The sequence below is a fragment of the Heterodontus francisci genome, chromosome 27, assembly GCF_036365525.1.
Source record: "Heterodontus francisci isolate sHetFra1 chromosome 27, sHetFra1.hap1, whole genome shotgun sequence".
NCBI classification, from domain to species: Eukaryota; Metazoa; Chordata; class Chondrichthyes; order Heterodontiformes; family Heterodontidae; genus Heterodontus; species Heterodontus francisci.
The window spans coordinates 52,438,205-52,461,668 of record NC_090397.1 but is presented as its reverse complement, the minus strand read 5'-3'; the positions used below and the strand labels follow the sequence as shown (position 1 = coordinate 52,461,668).

At 42.8% G+C, this 23,464-nt stretch overlaps 1 protein-coding gene across 15 annotated transcripts in view; it reads right to left on the bottom strand.

The window, feature by feature from the left end:
* The window catches only part of shank3a (SH3 and multiple ankyrin repeat domains 3a), a 1,286,992-nt gene that overhangs the window by 1,161,436 nt on the left and 102,092 nt on the right, over positions 1–23,464 (bottom strand). For 10 of the 15 annotated variants that reach the window (XR_010977672.1, XR_010977671.1, XR_010977670.1 and 7 more), the window contains exon 2: positions 2,398–2,706. The exons of 4 other annotated variants lie outside the window; for them this stretch is intronic. Coding sequence is in view for 7 of the 11 variants with exons in the window: in XM_068059363.1 (XP_067915464.1) it covers positions 2,398–2,645 (248 nt within the window). In the remaining 4 variants the exon portion in view is untranslated. Of the gene's footprint in view, positions 1–2,397; positions 2,707–23,464 lie in introns of those variants that run through there. One more of the 15 variants, XM_068059360.1, reaches the window with a different exon arrangement.

Sequence of the window (23,464 nt, the reverse complement as noted above, 5' to 3'; positions counted from 1 at the left end):
CCCGAGCAGACCGCCAAAGTCATTTGGCAGAATGCCTCATCACCAGAACTTTCAAACAAGCACAAAGATGTAGGTTGGCTGGTGGTGAGAAGAGCACTCCCCGTCAGATCCTTCCTGCAAGCCCGAAGTCTCACCCCCTCCGCACAATGCCCTCGCAGTGGCTGTGGTGAGGAAGAGATGGTTGCCCACCTCCTCCTGGAATGTGTCTGCAAAGCAGGTGTGGAAAGAGATGCAGTGGTTTTTGTCGAGGTTCATCCCAAGCAGCTCTGTAACACAGGAGTCTGTGCTCTACGGGCTGTTCCCAGGGACGCACACAGAGATAAACATCAACTGCTGCTGGAGGACTATCAATTCGTTGAAAGACACCCTTTGGTCTGCCCGAAACTTGCTGGTCTTCCAGCGCAAAGAGTTGTTCATGACCGAATGTTGCAGACTGGCACATTCCAAGGTCCAGGACAACGTGCTGAGGGACGCACTAAAGCTTGGGGCAGCCGCAGCAAAGGCTCAATGGGGAAAGACCACTGTGTAAGGTGCCCCCACCAAGCTGAACTGAGGGGCTGGATCCATGGGAAACCCCTCGAACTGTATCGGGAAAATTTTGTGTGCTGTGAAATGTAAAAATGTATCTGGCATGACAAATGAAATGGAAGGGTTGTGAGGCAACTCATGATTGTATTGAAGGAAACTGATCTCCTTTGCACTGTTTGTAATTTTTGACTTGGTGCTGTTTGAAACTGTTTGGTAATGTATTTTTTTTTACAGATTTTTATGAATAAAGTATATTTTGGAAAAACAAATATTCCCTAGAGTTTAAAAGAATGAGAGGTGATCACATTGAAACATAAAATTCTTGACAGGTTAGATGCTGGGAGGATGTTTCCCCTGGCTAGGATGTCTAGAACTAGGGGTCACAGGCTTAGAATAAGGGGTCTGCCATTTAGGACTGAGATGAGGAGAAATTTCTTCACTCAAAGGGTGATCATTCAATTCTATACCCCAGAGAGATATAGATGTTCAATCGTTGAGTATATTTCAAGTCAGAGATTGATAGATTTTTAGATACTGAGGGAATCAAGAAATATGGGAGTAGTGCAGAAAGATGTAGTTAAGGTAGATCAGCCATGATCTTACTGAGTGGCAGAGCAGCTCAAAGGACCAAATGGTACACTCCTGCTACTACTTCTTACGTTCTGTTAAAATGTCCCAAGCGGCTTCACAGGAGTTTTATCAAACAAACTTTGACACTAATCCATATCATCAGATATTAGGACAGATGACCAAAAGTTTGGATAAAGTGGTAGGTTTTAAGGAGCATGTTAAAGGAGGAGAGAGGTTTAGGAAGAGAATTCCAGAGCACAGGACTTAGGCAGCTGAAGGCATGGCTGACATTGGTGGGATGAAGGAAATCAAGGATATGTAAGAGACCAAACTTGGAGGAGTGCAGATATCTTGGAGGGTTGTGAGGCTAGAGCCGATTACAGAAATAGGGAGGGATGAGGCCATGGAGGGTTTTGAAAACAAGGATGAGAATTTTAAAATCAAGCCATTGTTTAACTGGGAGCCAGTGTAGGTCAGTCAACAAGCACAGGGCTGACGGGTGAATGGGATTTGATGAAAGTTTAGATATTCTGTATATGCTATAGATAAAATTGTACAGGGCAGGAAAGGAATTTGAGATCATTTCCTGTTTTTTCTCTGTGGCAGTTATTTCAATCAGAGTGAATCCTGAGTACACAGTTCCAGATCATGGACAATGCTTCTCCAACAGGCACTATATATAGATCATTAAATAATGGTTACTCGTGCATCAAAATCTCTTGGTGACATTTAAATGTAAAATGGAGCCGACGACAAGAAGTTAGTTACAGCCAATAGGCCAGAATTCCAATTCCCTAATCGGCACCAGCTTGCCTCACTCCTCTGGCTGTTACAAACACACATCCAACAGAGGGAGCCGTGATGCTGCAAAACCCAGCACAAGGTAACCTCTGTGACCCTGCATTCCCAGTGAGGAGCTACACTCAAAGGGAGCATGAGTCAGAGACAGGATTTCAACACTGCAGCAGTGACCTCCAACCCTGCACTCCCAGTCAGAAACCACACTTGAACTGAAATTAAACATTTCAGGATATAATTATTCAAAAGGGATAGAAAAGATAAGAAATCAGGTGGAGTGGTAAAAGAAGGAATAGACATTGTAGTGCGGATTCATATAGACTAGGAAGGGATACAGACACAGTCAGTATGTTTGGAACTCAAAGATTAAAAAGTCAGATTACAGAGTAGAAGTATCAAAATTACTGATTACATGGGACAGAGAGGGAGTAAATGGACGAAAGGGAATAGAAAGGAGTGTTTGATGGGACATTGTAGAGGGAGCCTTATTCTGTATCTTACCTGTGCTGCGCTTGCCCTGCGAGTGCTTGATGGCGCAGTGTAGATGGAGTTTTATTCTGTATCTGACCCATGTTGTGTATGTCCTGGGAGTGTTTTATGGGACAATGTCGAGGAAACGTTTCTCTGTACCTAACCTGGGAGTACAGATTAGCCATGGTCTTTAACTGAATGGTGGTACACGCTTGAGGGTCTGAATTCCTGTTCCTATGTGCTGCATTGTGGGAGATGCCACCTTTCAGGTGGGACATTAAGCCGAGGACCTGTCTGTTTGTTCCAGTGTTTCAGATGGATGTTAAAGATCCCACTGCACTATTGGAAGAAGAACAGAGAGTTTTCTCAGTGTCCTAGCCAACATTCTTCCCTCAATCAATATCACCAATAAAAAAAACAGATTGACTGGTCATTCATAGGAACACAACAATTTTTAGGCGAACAAAGACCAAGGTTCATCTTCTACCCTCCTGATAGTTGCACAATAAGACGATAATTAAATTGTTAACTTATGACAGAAATCAATCTCTATCAATCAATCTACAATAACCCAAGACATGAGGCAAGGAAAACTACCAGTGGTGGAGAACTTTGGAAACCATAGGCCCAAAGTTGCCTGCTCTTCCCAAAGATGCTGAACTTATCACATGCCATGTCTCAAATTGATTTTATTGTTACTATATACTGTATGCACGTGCATTCACTTCCTGGGATCTTGCTGTGTGCAAAATGGCAGCCGTGCTCACCTACATAACAAGTGACTGCATGTCAAAGCAATTCACTGGTGTGAGGGGCTTGAAGATTTTGCTGAGGTGTGATGTAGTATACTGTATTTAACTGGCTTATTCTATTGTAATATCTTTTATATACTGCTTCTCTGTTGGGCAGTGTAAATAAAAGTTTCCTACATAGCTGCTTCTAGTTAAGACCTCATGTAGGTTTAGAATTAGAATTAGAATTAGAACATTACAGCGCAGTACAGGCCCTTCGGCCCTCGATGTTGCGCCGACCTGTGAAATCATCTGACCTACACTATTCCATTTTCATCCATATGTCTATCCAATGACCACTTAAATGCCCTTAAAGTTGGCGAGTCTACTACTGTTGTTTACTCTGAGTACACAATAGAAACACAGTGACAAGGATTGGATTGATATTCCTTTACATCTCATTCGAGAGATTACAGTCTGAAGAACATTCTGACACACTTTCTGGAACTCCCAAAGTTGATTTTGAGGAAGTTGAAACGATTTGAAAGATTGCTTCATGTTTCTGCAATTCGTGTTCAGCTACAATTGTGAGTGCATAATTTTAAAAATGTGGCACTGAAGACTTATTTTGGGATAATGGAGGAATTCAGGCCTGACAAAGAGAACTGGAGTTCCTCAGGGTAGTGTCCTAGGCCCAACCATCTTCAGCTGCTTCTTCAATGACCTTTCTTCAATCATAAGGTCAGAAGTGGGTATGTTCACTGATGATTGCATAATGTTCAACACCATTCGTGAATCCTCAGATACTGAAGCAGTCCGTGTAGAAATGCAGCAAGACCTGGACAATATCCAGACTTAGGCTGATAAGTGGCAAATAACATTCGTGCCACACAAGTGCCAAGCAATGACCATCTCCAACAAGAGAGAATCTAATCATCTCCCCTTGACAGTCAATGGCATTACAATTGCTGAATCCCCCACTAACAACATCCTGGGGGTTACCAATGACCAGAAACTGAACTGGAGTAGCCATATAAATACCGTGGCTACAAGAGCAGGTCACAGGCTAAGAATCCTGCAGCGAGTAACTCACCTTCTGACTCCTCAAAGCCGGTCTACCATCTACAAGGCACAAGTCAGGAGTGTGATGGAATACTCTCCACTTGCCTGGATAAGTGCAGCTCCAACAATACTCAAGAAGTTCGACACCATCCAGGACAAAGCAGCCCGCTTGATTGGCACCTACAAACATTCACTCCCTCCACTACCGACATACAGTGACAGCAGTGTGTACCATCTACAAGATGCACTGCAGCAATGCACCAAGGCTCCTAAGACAGCACCTTCCAAACCCGCGACCCCTCCCACCTAGAAGGACAAGGGCAGCAGATGCATGGGAACACCACCACCTGCACGTTCCCCTCCAAGCCACACACCATCCTGACTTGGAACTACATCGCTGTTCCTTCACTGTCACTGGGTCAAAATCCTGGAAATCCCTTCCTAACAGCACTGTAGGTGTACCTATCTCACATGGTACTCGAAGGCAGCTCACCACCATCTTCTCAAGGGCAATTAAGGATGGGCAATAAATACTGGCCTAGATGGTGAAGTCCACATCCCCACATCCCATGAATGAATAAAAAAAATTCTGAACAAAGGTTACACATTTGGCTGCCAGCTCATAAAATCCTAAATGAGGATAAAGTAAAAGTTTGCCTGACCATGATCGGGCCAGATACTTTTAGGTGGTGTTTAACCAATGCTGTCCAAGAGTCCCCAGTACTTTGGACTATTCTGAAATAAATTAGATTCTAGACTCATATTATGGCTTGACTAAGAACAAAAATGCACTGCAATTTGCATTTCATGGAAGAAAGCAGTTGCCAAGTGAATCTATTGCAGATTATATTCTTGAATTAAAGAAACTGTAAAATCCATGTGAAGCTTTTGTGTAAAGGCATTAAGCTGACATGAAAGGAGGCCTGCGATGAGGCCAAAGCCATGGAAATGGCAGGAAGAGATAGATGCAGATTGCAAGTAAGTTCTTTTTCTGAGCCGGCAGAGGAGATCCACCAGATTTCAGCAGGAACCAGGCAGACAAGTTCACAGACTCAGTCAGAAATTGACTGGAAATGGGAGCATTTGGATGGATGGTGGCTACTTTGACAAAGTGCTATGCCTGTGGGAAAGTTGGTCATATCCAGGTTGTAGCAATACATCAGGTTAAGGTTATGGTAGACCTAAACCTAGTTCAGGTGCCTGGATGTCCGTGAATGTACAGATGGTAGGTATGGAAACAGAAGTTAATGTTATCGAGCAGGAAGATCAAGAGTTGTACTCAGTCAGAGAGCAAGGAAAACAGAACATGGAAGGTGAGAGAAAAAGGGCTGAAGATATAATTCTAGCACCCAAAGTAAAAATGAAAAATCGAAGATTCACAGCTTACTTCTGTAGTCGATACAACAGCAGCAGTGTCTGTTATTTCAGGACAGTAAAATAAGTTCGTAGGTCACATTCCCTTACAAAAAACTAATGTAAAACTGACTAGTTATACCAATAACAGTATTCCAGTATTAGATGAAGTGAGTATTAAGGTGGAATACAATGATGCATCCTATTCTTTGCCATTGGTAGTAGTAAAAGGGAACAAATTCTCTCTGATGGGTAGAAATTGGCTTAAGGAAATAAGTTTAAACTGAGCCGAGTAATTTACAGTAGGAAATAGTAAGGGTAAGTCTGACATGGTGGAAGTGCTAAGAGTGCACAAAGTGGTCTTTGAACAAGGAGGACCAAATGATAAAATTAGGCATTATAATGCCGAAATCAAGATAAAGGACAATGTGCAGTGGACATTTTGCAAAGCTAGGCCAGTGCCTTATGCACAGTTAGAAGCAGTAAGTAAAGAGCTGGATAGATTAGAAAGAACAGGGACAGTCAAAAAGGTGAACAGCAGTGGCTGAGCCACACGCATTTTGGTTGTTCAAAAAGCAGATGGGTCCATTCAAATTTAAACAAATGGTAAATAAGGTGATTGAAAATGATACCCACTAGCAATGATTTGTTTTCTAATTTAACAAATGGGAAGGTCTTCAGTAAAATAGATCTGTCAAATGCATATTTGCAATTAGAATTAACTGACAAGAGCAAGGAATTGCTTACCATTCATACACACAAAGGGCTGTACCAGTATAAAAGGTTACCATTTGGGGTGTGTACTACACCCGCAGTGTTCCAGAGCATCATGGATCAGGTACTAATTGGGATGAAATGCTATTTCTTGGATGACATTTTAATTAGCACCAAGACAGAGAAAGAGCACACTGTAAGGTTGAACCAAGTCCTAGATCAACTTCGAGAGTATGGCATCAAAGCTAAAAAGCACAAGTGTTGTTTCATGGTATCAAATGTAACATACCTGGGTCACAAAATAGACGTGAAGGTATCCACCCAATGTAGGAGAAGGTTGAGGGGATTTTAAAAGCAAAGAGACCAGAGAACAAAGAAGAACGTAGAACATTCATAGGAATTGTTGTATATTATACTAAGTTCATCCCTAACTTAGCTAATACATTTGATCCATTGTCTGCTCAAAGATGGAATAGATTGGGAGTGGTCTGTGGAGTGTCAGAAAGCATTTGAAGAAGTGAAGAAAGTACTGACTAGTGATGCTGTTTTGACCCACTTTGATCCCAAGAAACCATTGGTTTTAGTGTGCAATGCCTCACCACAGGGGTTAGGTGTGGTGTTATCTCATACAATAGAAGACAGTGTGGAGAAGCCTGTAGCATATGCTTCATGTATTTTAACAAGGTTAGAGCAAAGTTATTCACAGTTGAGAAAGAGGCATTAGTGGTCATATATGGTGTTATGAAGGTCCATAAATACCAGTACGGTAGAAAGTTCACTATTAACTGACCACTAACCCCTTACAATCATATTTGGCTCAAAATAAGGAGTACCATCTCTTGCGGCAGCACGGCTTCAGAGATGGGCATTGATTTTGATGGCCCATCAGTACAATATTAAATATCGTAAGTCAGCAGATCATGCAAATGCATGAGATTTCCCATGAAGACTGATTCATTTTTAGCCCTTGAGTTACCTATAAATTACTGTGCATATACAAATGACATGTCAGAGTGTGCCACAGAAATTTCTGAAGAAATTCGCAAGGATGTGATGCTCAGTAAAGTAATCAATTATGGCTGGTCTAAACAGTGTAATGATGAGAAACTGCAGAAGTATTTTAGACATAGAAAAGAACTAAGTGTAGATCAAGGCTGTCTCCTATGGGGTTTAAGAGCCATTATTCTGCCAAGGTTTAGAGAGAGATTGTTAGAGGAACTTCACCAAGCGCACACAGGGATAGTCCATATGAAAGCAGTAGCAAGAAACTATTTTTGGCATCCATAGGTAGATACAGATATTGAAGAGTTGGTGAAAAGTTGTGAAGAGTGTCTCAGAATTAGAAATGATCCAACCAAAGTTCCTCTTATTCCATGGTCAACCACAAGAAAACTGTGGGAATGAGTACATGTTGATTTCTTTGAAGTGGAAGGTAAAGAGTATTTTGTTTTGGTCGATAGCTATAGCAAGTGGATGAATGTTGAATTTGTACCCAATACTACAAGTGCCAAAACTACTGAGGTTTTGAGAAGCTGGTTTGCAATTTATGGATTGACAGAAGTGTTGGTGTCAGATAATGGTCCACAATTTATGTCAGAAGGTTTGAAATATTTCTGAGTGAGAATGGAGTCATACTCTAATACCAACATATCATTCAGCATTGAATGGTGCTGCAGAAGGAAGTGTACACATTTTGCTAATTGTGTACCAATTTGTAGAAGTATTTGCTAGGTGACAATATGCAGTAATTTCCATGTTTCTTTTCGGGACAGGCTAGACAATTATCTGTTCTCGTACAGAATAACACCACAGTCTGCAACAGGTTGCTCACCTTACAAGTTAGCGTTTAAACACATTCCTGGGACAAGGTTTAGTTTGCTTAAGCCGGACGTCAATAGCACAGTAAGAGAAAAGCAAGTCAGAGTGAAGATGAGTCATGATAAGTGAGGCATGAAACTTAGAGTTCAGTGCAGATCAGGAGGTCATGGTGAAAAACCATCAAGGTGATAAAGGAGAAGTACGTATTTGGATTTGTTGTAAAAAGACTACATATATCTAGTAAAGGTTGGTGAGAGACTATGTCGGTGTCATGTAGATCATTTGCTTGAAAGAAGAAATCTGACAAAGGGAGATCATGAGAAACCTCCTATAGTCCAAGCTCCTACAATCCCAAGTGAAAGTCAGTAGCAAAGTGCAAGTCTTGAACAAACTGAAAGCTTGCCATTATCACAGAATCCACCAGTAGAGCAAAATAAATCAGGGTCCTTGATTAAAACTAATCGATCAATTTCACAGTCCCAACCATTAAGTGGAGCTGGTAGTCAAAGTTAAAGGTCGGCACAGTCTGAGATGTTGGGAGAGCAGAATCAGGCTAATGAAAATGGAAGATGTCATCCAGACAGAAAGAGGATGAAACCAGATCGGTTAACTGAAATTATGTAGGAAGGAAGAAGCAGTAAGTTGTTCCTTTCATTACTTTTTGTCAATGATGATATTTTTGTTGAAGACAAACTAGTGTTAAGGAAAACAATTTTTTTTAACATGCAATTACTCTGGCAATATTGATTATATATATTTTCACTGTGATTACAGTAATAACAGGCATACAATGTATGAGTACCATTTTACATTTAAAGCAAAAATTGTTTAAACTGGATTATTGTATTAATATATCTATTGTATACTGCCTCTTGGTTGGGAGGTGTAAATAAATGTTTCAACATGACTGATTCCAGTTAAGACCTCATGTAGTTTTACTCTGAGTATACAACATGTGATATGATGTGTGAGTATAAGCCATCTCTTCTTGGTCAATGTAGCTGAGGGCATGGCACCCTGACACCAGGTGTCATCTCTGTGTTACAAACGCTGCCATATTGGTGCATACAGCTTTGCAGGTATTTCAGGCAGCTATCTAAGATATGCATTAGCAACCACGTGTCAATTGGGGGCTTAATGCCTGTTGAAAGTCCCCTCTGTAAAATTAATGTGAAATGCAGGCTGTTGGTCTATCCTGCACAGAATTCTTCTGCAGCCTCCAGGGTTGCCAACAACAGTTAAGAGCATTTTTTAATTTTAAAAAATTTCCTGTGGAGCCAGGAGGAGCAGGAGCACTCCCCAACTCCATAGTTGTTACAATCATGCCCTGTTGCCTGCGCCAATGCCCAACCCATGATATCTCTCCTCCCCATCCCTCCCAGGACTTACTTTCAGGCCACTACTGGCATTTGCAATGCATGGGCTACATGTGCAAGATTGATGCTTAATTTCAACCCCAATGTTTGTGAAATCCTTCCCAACACATAAAGCAGTTCCCTCAGAGCATTACATTAAAAACTCAGTAATTATCACAAAGGCACTTTGTCAAGTATTGATTTTCTTCCATAGATATGTATTCCAAATCCTTTAATTACTCAATTGGAAAAGATTAAGAAGAGAATGCAGCACGTATGTTTTTTTCTCAATGTGTATCTGAGAGACAGAGAGAGAGAGAGAAAAAGAAAGAGAGGGAGAAATGATTTCCCCAACACACACATTAAAAAGACAAATAAGCAGATAGGGAAGCTCAGGTGATGTTCCATTGAAGTATTAAGTGTATGAAGTCTGCTGTAAATGTCCCTGCTGGATACAGGGCAGGGGAGAGGAAAGAGGAGAAACCTGTGGGAAGAAAACTCTCCTGAAGACAGAAGTGAATGCACAAGGAGCTCTCCCTGCTCTGCCATGGTCTTCTGCAGCATCACAAGATTTTCAATTTTCACTGTTGTGACAGAAACCACACCGGCCAAAATGAGGCATATTAATTTTGTCATACGGAGCATTATTTTTGCATTTTAACTGGACTTGAAATAACTTGTTTAAAAAGACCACAACAGTGGCTGAAAAGATGGCTGCACATTTGCATTCTAAAATACAGTTGCATGAAGAAAACAATGGGAGTATTCCCTGATTCAATTAGCCAGATGGATTTTTGGCAATAGTGATGATCAAGAGACACTGAGCGTCATTGAGCCAGCATTCCACCTCCCCCCACCCTCCACTGAGAGTGTTTGCTAAACTTGAAGGAATCCACAAACCTCGCAGGAGAGGCTATTCCAAATAAGGAGCTAGTCACATGACTAACCTGCTGGCCAACCTGGGAGTATTTTGAATGGTGCCTGACACAGAACAGTTTTGGATAGAGACTGCAACTGAACTTCAAGAAGAGAGCATCTCTCTCTCTCTCTCACACACAAAGTTCCAGGGACCTACGGAAGTAACTTAAGCCTCAAGACAGAAGACCAGCGAAACAAGTTTGAAAGTGTGTACTGGGCCCCAATAAGAACTACAAGACTTAACTTTAATCAAAGACTTTACATCCAATCCAAAACCAGTAACTGAACTTCAGCTATTACTTCAAACCTTTCCCCTTCTTTCTCCTCCTCTGTTTCTATTTGTGTGTGTGGTTTTTTGCGTATGCATGCTAGCGTGGTCGCATCGCATATCTTTAGTAGTTTTAACTGAATTAGAGTTCTAAGGTTAATAAACTTACACATTTCTTGTTTAAATCTGAGAAAACCTGTCAGGTTGATTTCTTTGCCATTACAATTAGAAAGCAGTGGGCAAGGACTCACTGAGAAGGAAGCTGAAAACACGGTGTTTTAAAAATTAAACCCTGTTACGGCCAAGCCAGTAAAAGGCTGAGAGGGGTGCCTTCGACCCCTTTCTCACCTGGTCATAACACTGTATTTATATATCTTTTCCCCATAAAATCTTTCCCTTACTTTTGAAGATTTTGACTCCTGCTGGAGAACAACTCCATGGCAACTGTTACTGCCCAAACCTCAACCAAGGAGCTGTTCTTCACAGTGACCCCTGATGGGGAGTGTTAGATGATAAAGGTCACATCACATGCACGCATGCACGCGCGCACACACACACAGTCACACTCATGCACACAGTTACTAGGTAGTGGTCTTAGCGTCGTTTATGGCACAGAAGGTGGCCATTCAGCCCTTTGGGTATATGCTAGCTCTCTGTAGAGCAATCTAGTCAGTTCTATTTCCACCCCCCCCCCCAGTTTATCCCCATTGCCCTGAAAGTTTATTTCTCTCGAGTGCCCATCCAATTTCCTTTTGAAATCATTCATTGTCTCCGCTTCCACCACCCTTGCAGGCAATGAATTCCAGGTCATTACCACTTGCTGCATAAAAAAGTTCTGCCTCACATCCCCCTTGCATCTCTTGCCCAAAACCTTAAATCTGTGTGCCTTAGTCCTTGTACCATGAACAAATGGGAACAGCTTTTCTTTGTCTGCCTTATAATCCTGTTACACCACTATCAGATCTCCCGTTTCTCCAAGGAGAACAACCCCAGTTTTTTCCAACCTAACATTGGAGCTAAAATCCTTCATCCCTGGAACCATTCTGGTAAGGCACAGGAACTTTTGCCGATTCCTACCACACCCTCCCTATCCCAGAGGCACTGACGCCCACTGTAGTACCTCTACTCGTACACCAACAGAGACCAATCCACTCAGCATTGACAAGGTGCTAGATTGGTTTAGTCGGTAATACCCAAATTTCTGGATCAGGAGGTTGTAGGATCAAGCCTGGAAGCTTGAAGTGCGCAATCTAAGCTGACAGTTCAGTGAAGGACTGTCAGAGGTGTCGTCCTATCAGATGAGACATTAAACAGTCATGCGAAATACCTGTTTAGGGGATGTTAAAAATGCAGAGATGGTATCAAATAGACTTCATCCAAAGTGATATCGTGTTCAGGGACTGAGACTGGGTCCAAGCTTGTGTGCCTCAGTACCATACCAGACATTTATCCATTAAGGAGCTTGCTCCACTTTTAATATTGGAGACTCATTGACAGTCTCACATAAAATGAGAGGTGCCAGCAAGAGTGGTAACAACCACAGATTTGGATGATCTAAATCGTGGGCAACTGTGGTGTGACAGAAAGACAGAAATACAGAAAATCTGAGTTTCGGTCACAGTCTTTCAAGGGGGAAATCTCCGAGGAGTTTGCTGTTTGCATCAATGCTTCAGTCTAATGGCAAAATTCTTAAATAGTCAGGTTGTTGTAAATAGTTCCCAGGACCTGTCAGATTTATATACAGTCGAGTGGATCATTTGATTGAGGCAGAGTCAGGGAACTCTGTCTGATATTTAGGATAACAAGCTCCCCTTATTAGCTAGGGCATGCACACACTGCACAGATATTCAAACACAGGCTCACACACACATATACACAGGGAGATGCAGATATAACACACACTCAGTCACACCCACATATCTGCATGCACATGGATGCATGACTTAAGCATATACACACATGCAGGCAGGCAGACACACACACACATACAAACGCACACTTGTTGATGCTGTATGCAAACTGTGCACAATTAGCCTATTACTCTGCCCTGCACTGGGGCCTGTAAGACAGATCAGATGTTTTGAATTACATTATTGGGATGAAATACAGCAATCAGTGTTAATATTACATTATAACCATTCCCAACATCATTATCAATGCTGGTTGAGAGCAAAACGTGGTACAGAATTACTGTACTAATAATCAAAAGAATGTGAGTACAAGCCTCACCATGGTAGTTTGAGAATTCGAATTCAGTTTAAAATAAATCTGGAAATAAAGAGCTGGTATCAGTAAAAGTGACCACGAGCTGCCAGATTGTCATAAAAACCCAACTGGTTCACTCATGTCCTTTAGGGAAGGAAACCAGGCCTCCTCCCCTGGTTTGGGCGTACATGTGACTCCAGTCCCACACCAATGTGGCTGACTCTTAACTGCCCTCTAAAGTGGCATAGCAAGTTATATCAAACTATAACAAAGAATAGCATTGTGGGAGTACCTTCACCAAACAGACTACAGTGGTTCAAGAAGATCCACCACCATTTTCTCAGGACAATTAGGGACGGGCAATAAATGCTGGCCTTGCCAGCAACATGAACATCCTACATAAAGGTGCAATGTGATTCCCAAGAGAGCTTTAGTTCACAAAGCCCCTTGAAACTAACCAGAAGCAGTAAATTCCTCCTTTCCTGAACCAATTACCACCCAGAAACACATTACAGTCACTGATAGTAACTCAAACTCCTTCTTTCAGAACGTTACTAATAGTACTGAGGGAGTGCTGCACTGTCGGAGGCAACGTTCCCTCTAACTTCCCTTTGCAGTGCGGGGTCTGTTTGTTGCACTGCACAGTCCCTTTAAGATTGCCACGTGGCCGTGCATGTGTGCATCTTAAAGCTGCTTGTGCGTGTCTCCAGCACAGCACATTCCCAATTGCTGCACGGCCGTGTACCCCGCAGCTTAGAGGCAACGTTGGTCGGAGGTGGCACTTTTTGTATGAATTGTTAAACAGTCTGTCTTCTCAGGTGAATGTGAGAGATCCCAAGGCACTATTTCAAAGAAGGGGTGTTCTCCCCAGTGTCCTGGGCAATATTTATTCCTCAACCAACGCCACCAAAAACAGATCATCTGATCTTTACATCATTGCTATTTACATGAGCATGCTGTGTGCAAATTGGCTGCCACGTTTCCCTACATTACAATATTACCACACATCATTGGCTGTAAAGTGATTTGTGATGTCCAGAGTTTGTGAAAGGCACTGTAGAAATGCAAGTCTTTCTTTCTACCTATCTGTGGCTCACATTCTGAACGAATTTAATTGAAAGAACTGAAATTTGGAATACTGCCTGAGTGGCATCCTCCTCTTCCCCTATCCTTCCCTCCTCCCCACTGAAGGTACTGACTCATACATGAAAACCTGTGTTTCCACAGGGACCACCCACCCTCTTTCTTCACACATGAAGCCAGACTGTGGAGATCTGTCCTCTTGCAATATACTCGTACATTTCCCACAGGGGTACTGAGTGGTGGTCAGGTGCAGGAAGTTAAGAGGACTTTCCCCTCGTTAGACCAGGGGTGTAGTGTCTAGAATGGTTTGCAGCTTAAATCAGCTAACTCAGCGAAGTGCCAAGATTAAACTTAGAATCAATCGTCATAGAACAAGGCCATTCAGCCCATCATGCCTGCACTGGCTCATTAAAAGAGCTATTCAATTAGGCCCACTCCCCCCTGCTCCTTCCCCATAGCCTTACAAATTTTTCCTTTTTAAATATATGTCCAATTCCCTTTAGAAAGTTATGATTGGATCTGCTTCCACTGCCCTTTCAGACAGTGCATTCCAGATTACACCAACTTGCTGCATGAAATATATTTCTCCTCATCTCCACGGTGTTGCTTTTGCCAGAACCATTCTGTTCTGTAAAACACAGCCACTCACTGGATTAACTCACTCAGCCATTGGGAGAGACCACAATAGATGTGTCAAAACTCCGAGATATCGAGGGTCTACATTCAGGCACAAACAGGCACATCCAAAGATCTAAATAAGTGTACAATCAGAAACTGTAGACAGTGCTGAGAGACTGATCAATGGGTTTTGGCAAGGGACTTGCAAGTCTATCCACAAAATGAATGATTTACAGCTACTTGGATTCCCCAAAGGAATGAATGCAATGCATGAATAATCTCACTGTGCACAGAGTCTTCAAGAGTCCAATGCTCCAGAAACATTAATCACAGCCCCAGACAAAAAATGGTGTGGGACCAAACAGCTAAAAAATGCAAATGGGATAGGGTGTTATCATGAGTTTCTTTGTATTATCTAAAGCAACACAATGAGTTATGTGGATTCCAGTTCCCTGAAGATCTCTAGAAGGTTTATTAACAGCTACACTAGTACATAAAATACAGAGCAAACTATATACAGTACCTTTGTCCAGGGTGTTACAGTGCAGAGTGACTATGGCTTCGAGTCACATGAATACATCCTGATACTTAGCTCATTAACATACTGAGTTCTTAAAGGGACATCACTCTTAAAGCGATCATACAACAGGTGTGGTTCGGAGAGAGATCGAGGAATTATTGTGTGTGTTAAATGGGACAGAGTGTAATACAATTTCTAGTCCTATACACACTCTTCACTCTAGTTTTGTAATAGATGGCTATAATCAGTGAATATTCCTCTCTTCCTCAGCTCCAAATCCTCTGTCCTACACACTCTTTCTCCTCCTTGCATCCTCACTGTGTCGAGTTCAAGACTCATCCAGCTCCAATTCACTCTTTCCCAGGATTTCAAAACTGTGGATCTCCTCACCTCCCTTTAAGTTCCCCTCCAAATTACAATCTACAGCCTAACACCTAAGCTTGGCATTGTCCAACCATTATTCTTGTCTTCTCTCCTACGCTTTTCAACCTTGTTCGTGTCCTGCACTATAGTCCTTGGGCCTTCAATTAGATGTCTCAATTTTAAAACAAAAATTGCACATTCTTCACTGATATGACCAAGAATCCCAGCCAGGAAATCTAATAGGTTGCTACACAAGTACAGCTCATGTCATGAACAAGAGGTCTCAGTAATACAACCTGATGCTAAGTGAACAACCTTAGTCATCTGTCAACTTTGGGTTCAAACGTAGCACAGTGTTGTTTTCTTACTCATTTCTGCTAGAGACTGAGAAAGTGCTTCCTGTCAATATAACAACTATCATCTTTTACAGTGCCCAGAAGTTACAATATAACTATCACCAGCATGACATTTCCCACTCAATCTCTTTCTCCTATTCCCCAATTAATCGCTCAAAGGACAGGTTAGTTATAAACTGGACACTCGGAATTCAGTCCCTCGTAGGTTCTTCCTGAGTTGAAAGAAAGGCAGTGTTTGACTGACAAAAGTTGAAATCACATCCAGGAAACCAAAACTTGTCTTCTCAGGCATATCCTTGATTTTGTGGTTGAGAAATGACCTCCAATATTTACCAAATTGAAACACATTCATTCTAAAGAACCATGTTCTACCCCAGAGAGCTGTGGGTTTTTTTAAAACCATTCATGGGATTTGGGCGTCGCTGGCTAGGCCAGCATTTATTGCCCATCCCTAATTGCCCTTGAGAATGTGGTGGTGAGCTGCCTTCTTGAACCACTGCATTCCTCGGGGTCTAGATACACCAACATGGCTGTTAGAAAGAGGGTTCCATGATATTGACCTAGCGACAGTGAAGGAACGGCGAAATAGTTCACAGTCCTACAGACCTTGCAAAGCTCCAGGTTCCATCAATGGCTCATACTGCAGTAAATGATTTCAACCCTCATGAGATATGTTTTCACAGATACCAATTAGCATTTGTTACTTTGCTACATTTCTCATACAAAAGGCTTGGCTATGAGTATTGGTGAGCTATTTAACTACAAGAGGCATAACCGGCTAGCCCAATATCATCCTCACTCAATTTTATACAAGCAGACTCTCCACATGGAGTCACTGGAGATGGTTCAGGAGCAGCAGGCCTGGCTGATTTTTCTTAACCCATGCGTATTGAGGGTGTCTCTCTAGCCCATCCGAGCTGAAATTAGATTACTCAAAATGGATCGGGGATTGTTTTGCATGTGAGGGACAAAGATTAAAATGATCAATACTGTCCATTAGCTCCCTCATGCTAATACTGCTCCATGCATAAATAGCTTAATGCACAGTATGTCAGCAAAAAGCACCAGTGGTTGAGATGACTAACTCCTTTAAAAAGGAGCAGGTTAGATACTTAGTTGGGGATGGATTTTTTTGTTCTGCACTCAGAGTAAAAAGGGGCCATCAGGCCCATACCTACTCACCTAACTTCTTACAGGACTTGGCCCTGTGTCCCCACCCTTTGTTCACCCCACCTCCTAGGAAAGGGGAAAATATTAAGACCCACAGCCAATTAAGTCAATTCCTCTTCAAAAGTGGTCAGGTCCCAAGAAGCACTAATCCATAGAATGATAGAATAATAGAACAGTACATCAGTAGATCAACAGAAGGAAGCCATTCGGCCCATTGAGTCTACGCCAGCTCTTTTGAAGAACAATTCAGTTAGTCTCATTTCCTTGTTCTTTCCCCATATCCCAGAAATTTTCTTCTTATTTATCCAATTCCCTTTTGAAAGCTACAATTGAATCTGTATCCACCATCCTATCATTACTAACTTGATCCAAATATGCATCAAACTGAGAAAATCTGCTTTTTAAATACCCAGCTTCTGCAGCAGTGCCTTTTACTGTTTTAAGTGGAAGCCAGTTAGTGCCCACGAAAAAAGCACTAATGTGTTTCTCCATGAACTCCTCCAGCTCAGAGAATCATGGTTCCCGTTGATGGGTGCCAGCTGCGCCTCTCCTCAATGAATTCTGAGCCCATACCCTTCAAAAAGAGCAGTTTTCAGAATTCCATTGCCAGCAGTGTCACAACTTCCTGTAATTGAGTGGTTGGGGGGTGGGGGGCGGCGAGTGGTGGAGGTTGAAAGAATTCTGATTCCTGTGTGGCTCAGTGTCAAATTTTGATTGATAATGTTCCCATGAAATGCCTTCAGACATGTTAAGGACACTATATAAATGCAAATTGTTGATGATTGATGACAGGGCTTGCTCACAGAGGGGAATTAAAAGTAAGGGAGTGTTCTTTCACCTCGGGGATGCTTTGCAGGGAAACCTGTATGGTTAATTTCTGATAGCACTTCTAGAGCTGTATAATCCCTCTGCATAGTCACAGTCTCTGCTGGCTTTCTGGTGTGTCCTTCACCTGACTGACAGTCAACTGGAACAGTGCGCTGACCTGTGGTACGGCTGTCAATTTACCACTGAAGGATGGGAAGAGGGCCATCAGCCCTCCAGTGATTGGTCTGGGTGAGATTAAATTGGCGCACTGCTCCCCAGTACATTCATTTGACCCCTGATACAAATAAACCACTGGCTTAGAAATTGGTTTATGCCTCACCTCAGTGACCAACCGCCAGGCTGAGTTTGAGGTGCAAGAGGGGTTAGGAGAAATCATGTCATTGGGAAATGACCAGCCTGTGGGGTTGGGGGCGGAGGGTGGTGCACCTGTCCCGAAGGGAAGATAAAGTCGGCCAACAGCGACGCTGGCACAGGCCCCACAGTGGGTGTGGAATAGGGGCAAGGGTGCCAGTATTTGTAACGTAGATTTGACAGAAATCCTCCTGCTCCCCCGAGCTCGACCTTCAGGTACCTTTATGGTGGCAGTCTCCCACAGTCCCTTTATATATCATCAGTTTGGTTGTTGCTCGACTGAGGAAACTGACAGAATGTGCATGGCTGTTGTTAGTCGTGATCCATTATGGCAAAAGGGCCTGAGATTAGTGCTGGGCCCTCAATTTGCATTGACAATGGGCCTAACGGCTGTTCCATGCAGGCATCCTCACCAAAAGGTGTACAGCGCGTGCCTGACACAGAACGATTGCACACATGTGCATGCCATATTGGACCCTTCAGCATCCATGTTTTTCCTGAACAATAAATGCTGCATGATCCAGTTTCTAGGCAGCTTTCATCCAAATCACCAGCTTCAAATGGCTGGATTCTGAGCTGCTGTTGACCACTATACAATGACACTTCAACAGGCTCATGCCTGATTGTGATGGACCCTCCCAGTCAAATAATCTGTTGGCACTCACTACCATATCAGCAATGACCAGCAGAGGGTCACCTCTACCTGTGGTGGGTAAATGCACGATGGATGGATCTCTGTCTGCAGTAATTGACCTCTGCATCATAAATGACCTCTGTCGTGAAAAATTGATTTCTGTTCCCAGTGACTGACCTCTATCACCACAATTCTGCTGGTCTTAATCTCCTTCCCCTGGACTATGATATCACCACTGAACATCAAGCCATTGTTTTCAGGACTGTCACTAACCTCATCTCCTCTGGAGATCTTCCATCCATAGTCTCCAATCTCATAGTCCTCCAAGTCCGCAGAGCCCACTTCTACCTCCTTTCCAAGGTCCACAAACAGGACTGTCCTGGTAGACCCATCTTTTGAGCTTGTACTTGCCCCATAGAACTGATTTCTTCCTATCTCGATTCTATTTTTTCTCCTCTTGTTTAGTTTCTTCCCAGCTACATCCACCAATCTTCCAACATCCTCCACTACTTTAACAGTTTCCAGTTTCCTGGCCCTAACTTTTTCTCCATTGACATCTAATTCCTCTACACCTCCACGCCCCCCGAGGATGGCCTTCATCCTTGAATGAAGGCCTAACCCGTCCCCATCCACCACCACTCTCCTGTGCCTGGCTGAATTTGTTCTCAAATTGAAGAACTCCTTTGGCGCCATTCACTTCCTCCAAATAATTTTTTTTATTCATTCATGGGATGTGAGTGTCGCTGGCAAGACCAGCATTTATTGCCCATCCCTAATTGCCCTTGAGAAGGTAGTGATGAGCCACCTTCTTGAACCTCTGCAGTCCACCTGGTGTAGGTGCACCCACAGTGCTGTTAGGAAGGGAGTTCCAAATTTTTGACCCAGCGAGAGCGAAGAAATGGCAATACAGATCTAAGTCAGGATGATGTGTGACTTGGAGGGGAACTTGCAGATGGTGGTGTTCCCGTGTGTCTGCTGCCCTTGTCCTTCTAGGTGGTATAGGTGGCAGGTTTGGAAGGTGTTGTCGAAGGAGCCTTGGTGAGTTGCTGCAGTGGATCTTGTATATGGTACACACTGCTGCTACTGTGTGCCAGTGGTGGAGGGAGGGAGTGAATGTTTAAGGCGGTGGATGGGGTGCCGATCAAGTGGGCTGCTTTGTCCTGGATACTATTGAGCTTCTTGAGTGTTGTTGGAGCTGCATTCATCCAGGCAATTAAGTGGATCACGCTCTTGACCTGCGCCTTGTAGATGGTCGACAGGCTTTGCGGAGTCAGTAGATGAGTTACTCGCTGCAGATTTCCCAACCTCTGACCTCCTCTAGTAGCCACAGTATTTATATGGCTGGCCCAGTTAAGTTTCTGGTCAATGGTAACCCCCAAGATGTTGACAGTGGGGGATTCAGCGATGGTAATGCCATTGAATGTCAAGGGAAGATGGTTCGATTATCTTTTGTTGGAGATAGTCATTGCCTGGCATTTGTGTGAAGCGAAAGTTACTTGCCACTTATCAGCCCAAGCCTGAATGTTGTCTAGGTCTTGCTGCATGTGGCCACGGACTGCTTCTGTACCTGAGGAGTCGCAAATGGTACTGAACACTGCAATCATCAGCAAAGTAGTATGTCAAAATTATCTGCTTTCCTTTATAGTTGACAAGCACCCTGATGTTAATATTTGATCATGTGCAACTTAAAAGTATCACAAAGCAAAGGATGATTTAAAAAAATTAAAAAAAATAAAGTTCAGGATTAAGATCATCAGATTTTAAGTTACAGACCAAAAGGAACATGAGAAGCAGATTTGTTGCTGATGTACAACAGGTTGTAGATGGAGAAGGTAAATGTGTGATTATAGCCAAGCACTTCTGACCTTATGATGAAGGGAAGGTCATTGATAAAGCAGCTAAAGATGGTTGTGCCTAGGCCACTACCCTGCGAAACTCCAAGAACTGAGATGATTGGCCTCCAACAACCACAACCATCTTTCTTTGTACTAGGTATGACTCCAACCAGTTGAATGTTACCCCGCCCCCCCCCCCCCCCCCCCCGATTCCCATTGACTTCAATATTGCTAGGGCTCCTTGATTCCACACTCAGTCAAATACTGCCTTGATGTGGTGTTGCTATGGGAATGCACGAGTCCTAGCTATGGTCGCTTTTTTGTGGGATATGTGGATCATTGTTTGTTCCAGTCCTATTCAGGTCCTTTTCCTCAACTCTTTTTCATTGATGATTATATCGTTGCTGTTTCCTGCTCCTGCCACAAAATGGAAATTTCATCAACTTTGCTTCCAATTTCCACCCTTTCCTCGCCTTCATATGGTCCATGTCTGACTCTTCCCTTCCTCGACTTCTCGGTCTCCATTTCTGGGGATAGGTGATCAACTAATATTCTCTATAAGCCCACTGACCCCAACAGCTACATTTACGTCACCTCCAGCATGATGCCACCACCAAATACATTTTCCCCTCCCCTTTCAGCGTTCCAAAGGCACTGTTCCCGCCGCGAAACCCTGGTCCACTCTTCAATCACCCCAACACTCCTTCCCCTTCCCACAACACCTTCTGAGCATTTCCAGCATTTTCTGTTTCTAATTCACGAATCTGCCGTGTGACAAATCCAGTGTATCAAATGCTGACATTAAAAGAATCAATGCCAACTTATACAAACACTTAAGGTTAATTTTCAGTTCACCTTCCAGAATAATTTATTTTTGGTTTCAAAGGCAGAATGACAGTAAGACTCTAGAATGTTAGAAAATGTACCAATATATTGGGAGAAATTTTATCCTAAATCACTTGTCACTAAACTAATGAGATTGGGTGCAACACTAGTTTTACAATCCATCCGGTTTTATTCTCTATTGAAGTCAGTGGAAAGTGATATTGACCGGGTTGTAAAATGGGAATTCCACCCAATCCTGTGGGGCTCCGCACAGCACCACACCTCCCATCAATATCAGTTAAAATTACCCTAAAGTGTCAAATATCAAAGTGTCTGGGGTAGGGCAGGGGGCGACTATGCTTGCAGACCACACCCCACCTTCCAGGAACATACTTCATTGCTTCAGTGCTCACATTCGCTTCCTAAATTCCTAAATTAGTGTCCTTTAGTTTCTCCCTGCAGCAAAAGTGATAGAATATTGGTAGTTTGAGTTACAACTAGCTCATGTCCCACAGCACTCTCAGTGTAACTATTTGTCTTTACATATTACGGATGAGGCCTTTGGTTTTTAGTTTCCATGGAAAAAGTGGGACGAATTGTGGTATGTGATCCAAAATCACCAGTAAAGTGGGATTTAATTTATTCTCTCAAGTAAACCATGGGCCCTGGTCATAACTCTCTATTTTCAGGACTGGTTTTAAGCTGTCAGTTGTGTTTTATTTTGAATTGTCGGGTTTTATTAAGGCTGTTTGTCGGCTTTCTTGCTCAGGCGTATACAGAAAGGTAACAGAATTCCCGCTGTAGAATCTCATTGGGAATATTCGAATACTTGGACGCATAATCAGATGAGCTGGTGAAAATAATGAACTCCCATGGTGCTTTACCATTTAAATTAAACAAATATTTATATAATATTTAGACCACAGAAGCAGGCCATTTAGCCCAATTGGTCTAAGCTGGTGTTAATGCTCCTCACAAGCTTCCTTCCAGCCTACTTCAACTAACTCTATCACAGCTAAAGGAAAATTATTTCAACTTAAACTGTGATTACACATTCAGAGACCTTGAGAATGAAAGGAGACAAACCTTAAGCCAAGGCTATAAGGAGAAGAATTGAATTTTGTTTTTGTTGACAGGCCATTTCACATTCAGAGTAGTGAGCGCGATTAATGGTGTATGGATTAATCGTTTATATAGAACTAGATACATTTCTGGGTGGGAACAGGTTAAAAGTAAGGACATCAGTGATTTGTAACGCCAAACATGGATTGTGTTCATCAAATGGGAATATTTTTTTAGGGTCTGCAGACATTCAGGATCTATCTTTTAAACGTCACACAAACCAGATATTAAGCATCGGGTCATGAAGCGTTCCAGATCTGACTCTTGATCTATTGCCACCTCCAAATGACTCTTAATCCTCCTCCACCTCCTACTGTCATCACCAGCCATAAGCAATGCAACATCGAATTTTTTTTTGTTGTGCGTGAGCAATTTGTTTAAGCGCGTGGGCCCTTTAAAACTTTGCGCAGCCATGCACACACAGTAACGTAAAAGAGCCAACTTGTGCCTGGCCTGCACAGGAAGTTTCAGTTTGCTCTGCAGTTTACAGGAAACATTGCTGGGACAGAACTTGGGTAAGACCTGAAAACATATGCAGCAATCACGTTGTGTGATTAACCTAGACCCGTTCATAGATTTGCAGGCAGCATGTTGAATTCTTGCTACCTGCTCTTTTAAATGATTTCTGCGGGCAGCCAGTGCTGCCTGTACTGTTCATTGGCCAAGGAAGGTTCATTGTGGCTGCAAGAGGTGCTGGGAGATTTTTCAAAACGGAATTCGTACTGTGATACCTTGAGCAATGGCTAAATACGTGAGACAGCGTACACCAGAATTTTCAGAGAATTCACTGGAGGCTTTGGTGGAAGAGATGGAAAAGTAGAAGAGATGGAAAGGAGGAGAAATGTCCTGTATTTGCAGGGTGCAGGTGGTCCTCAAGACACATGCACAGGAGGCAGTGGGAACACAAAGCAGTGAAGGGCAGTGCTACCATTGTTTCTCAAAGTGCATGGACACAGTCTCTCAGGAAG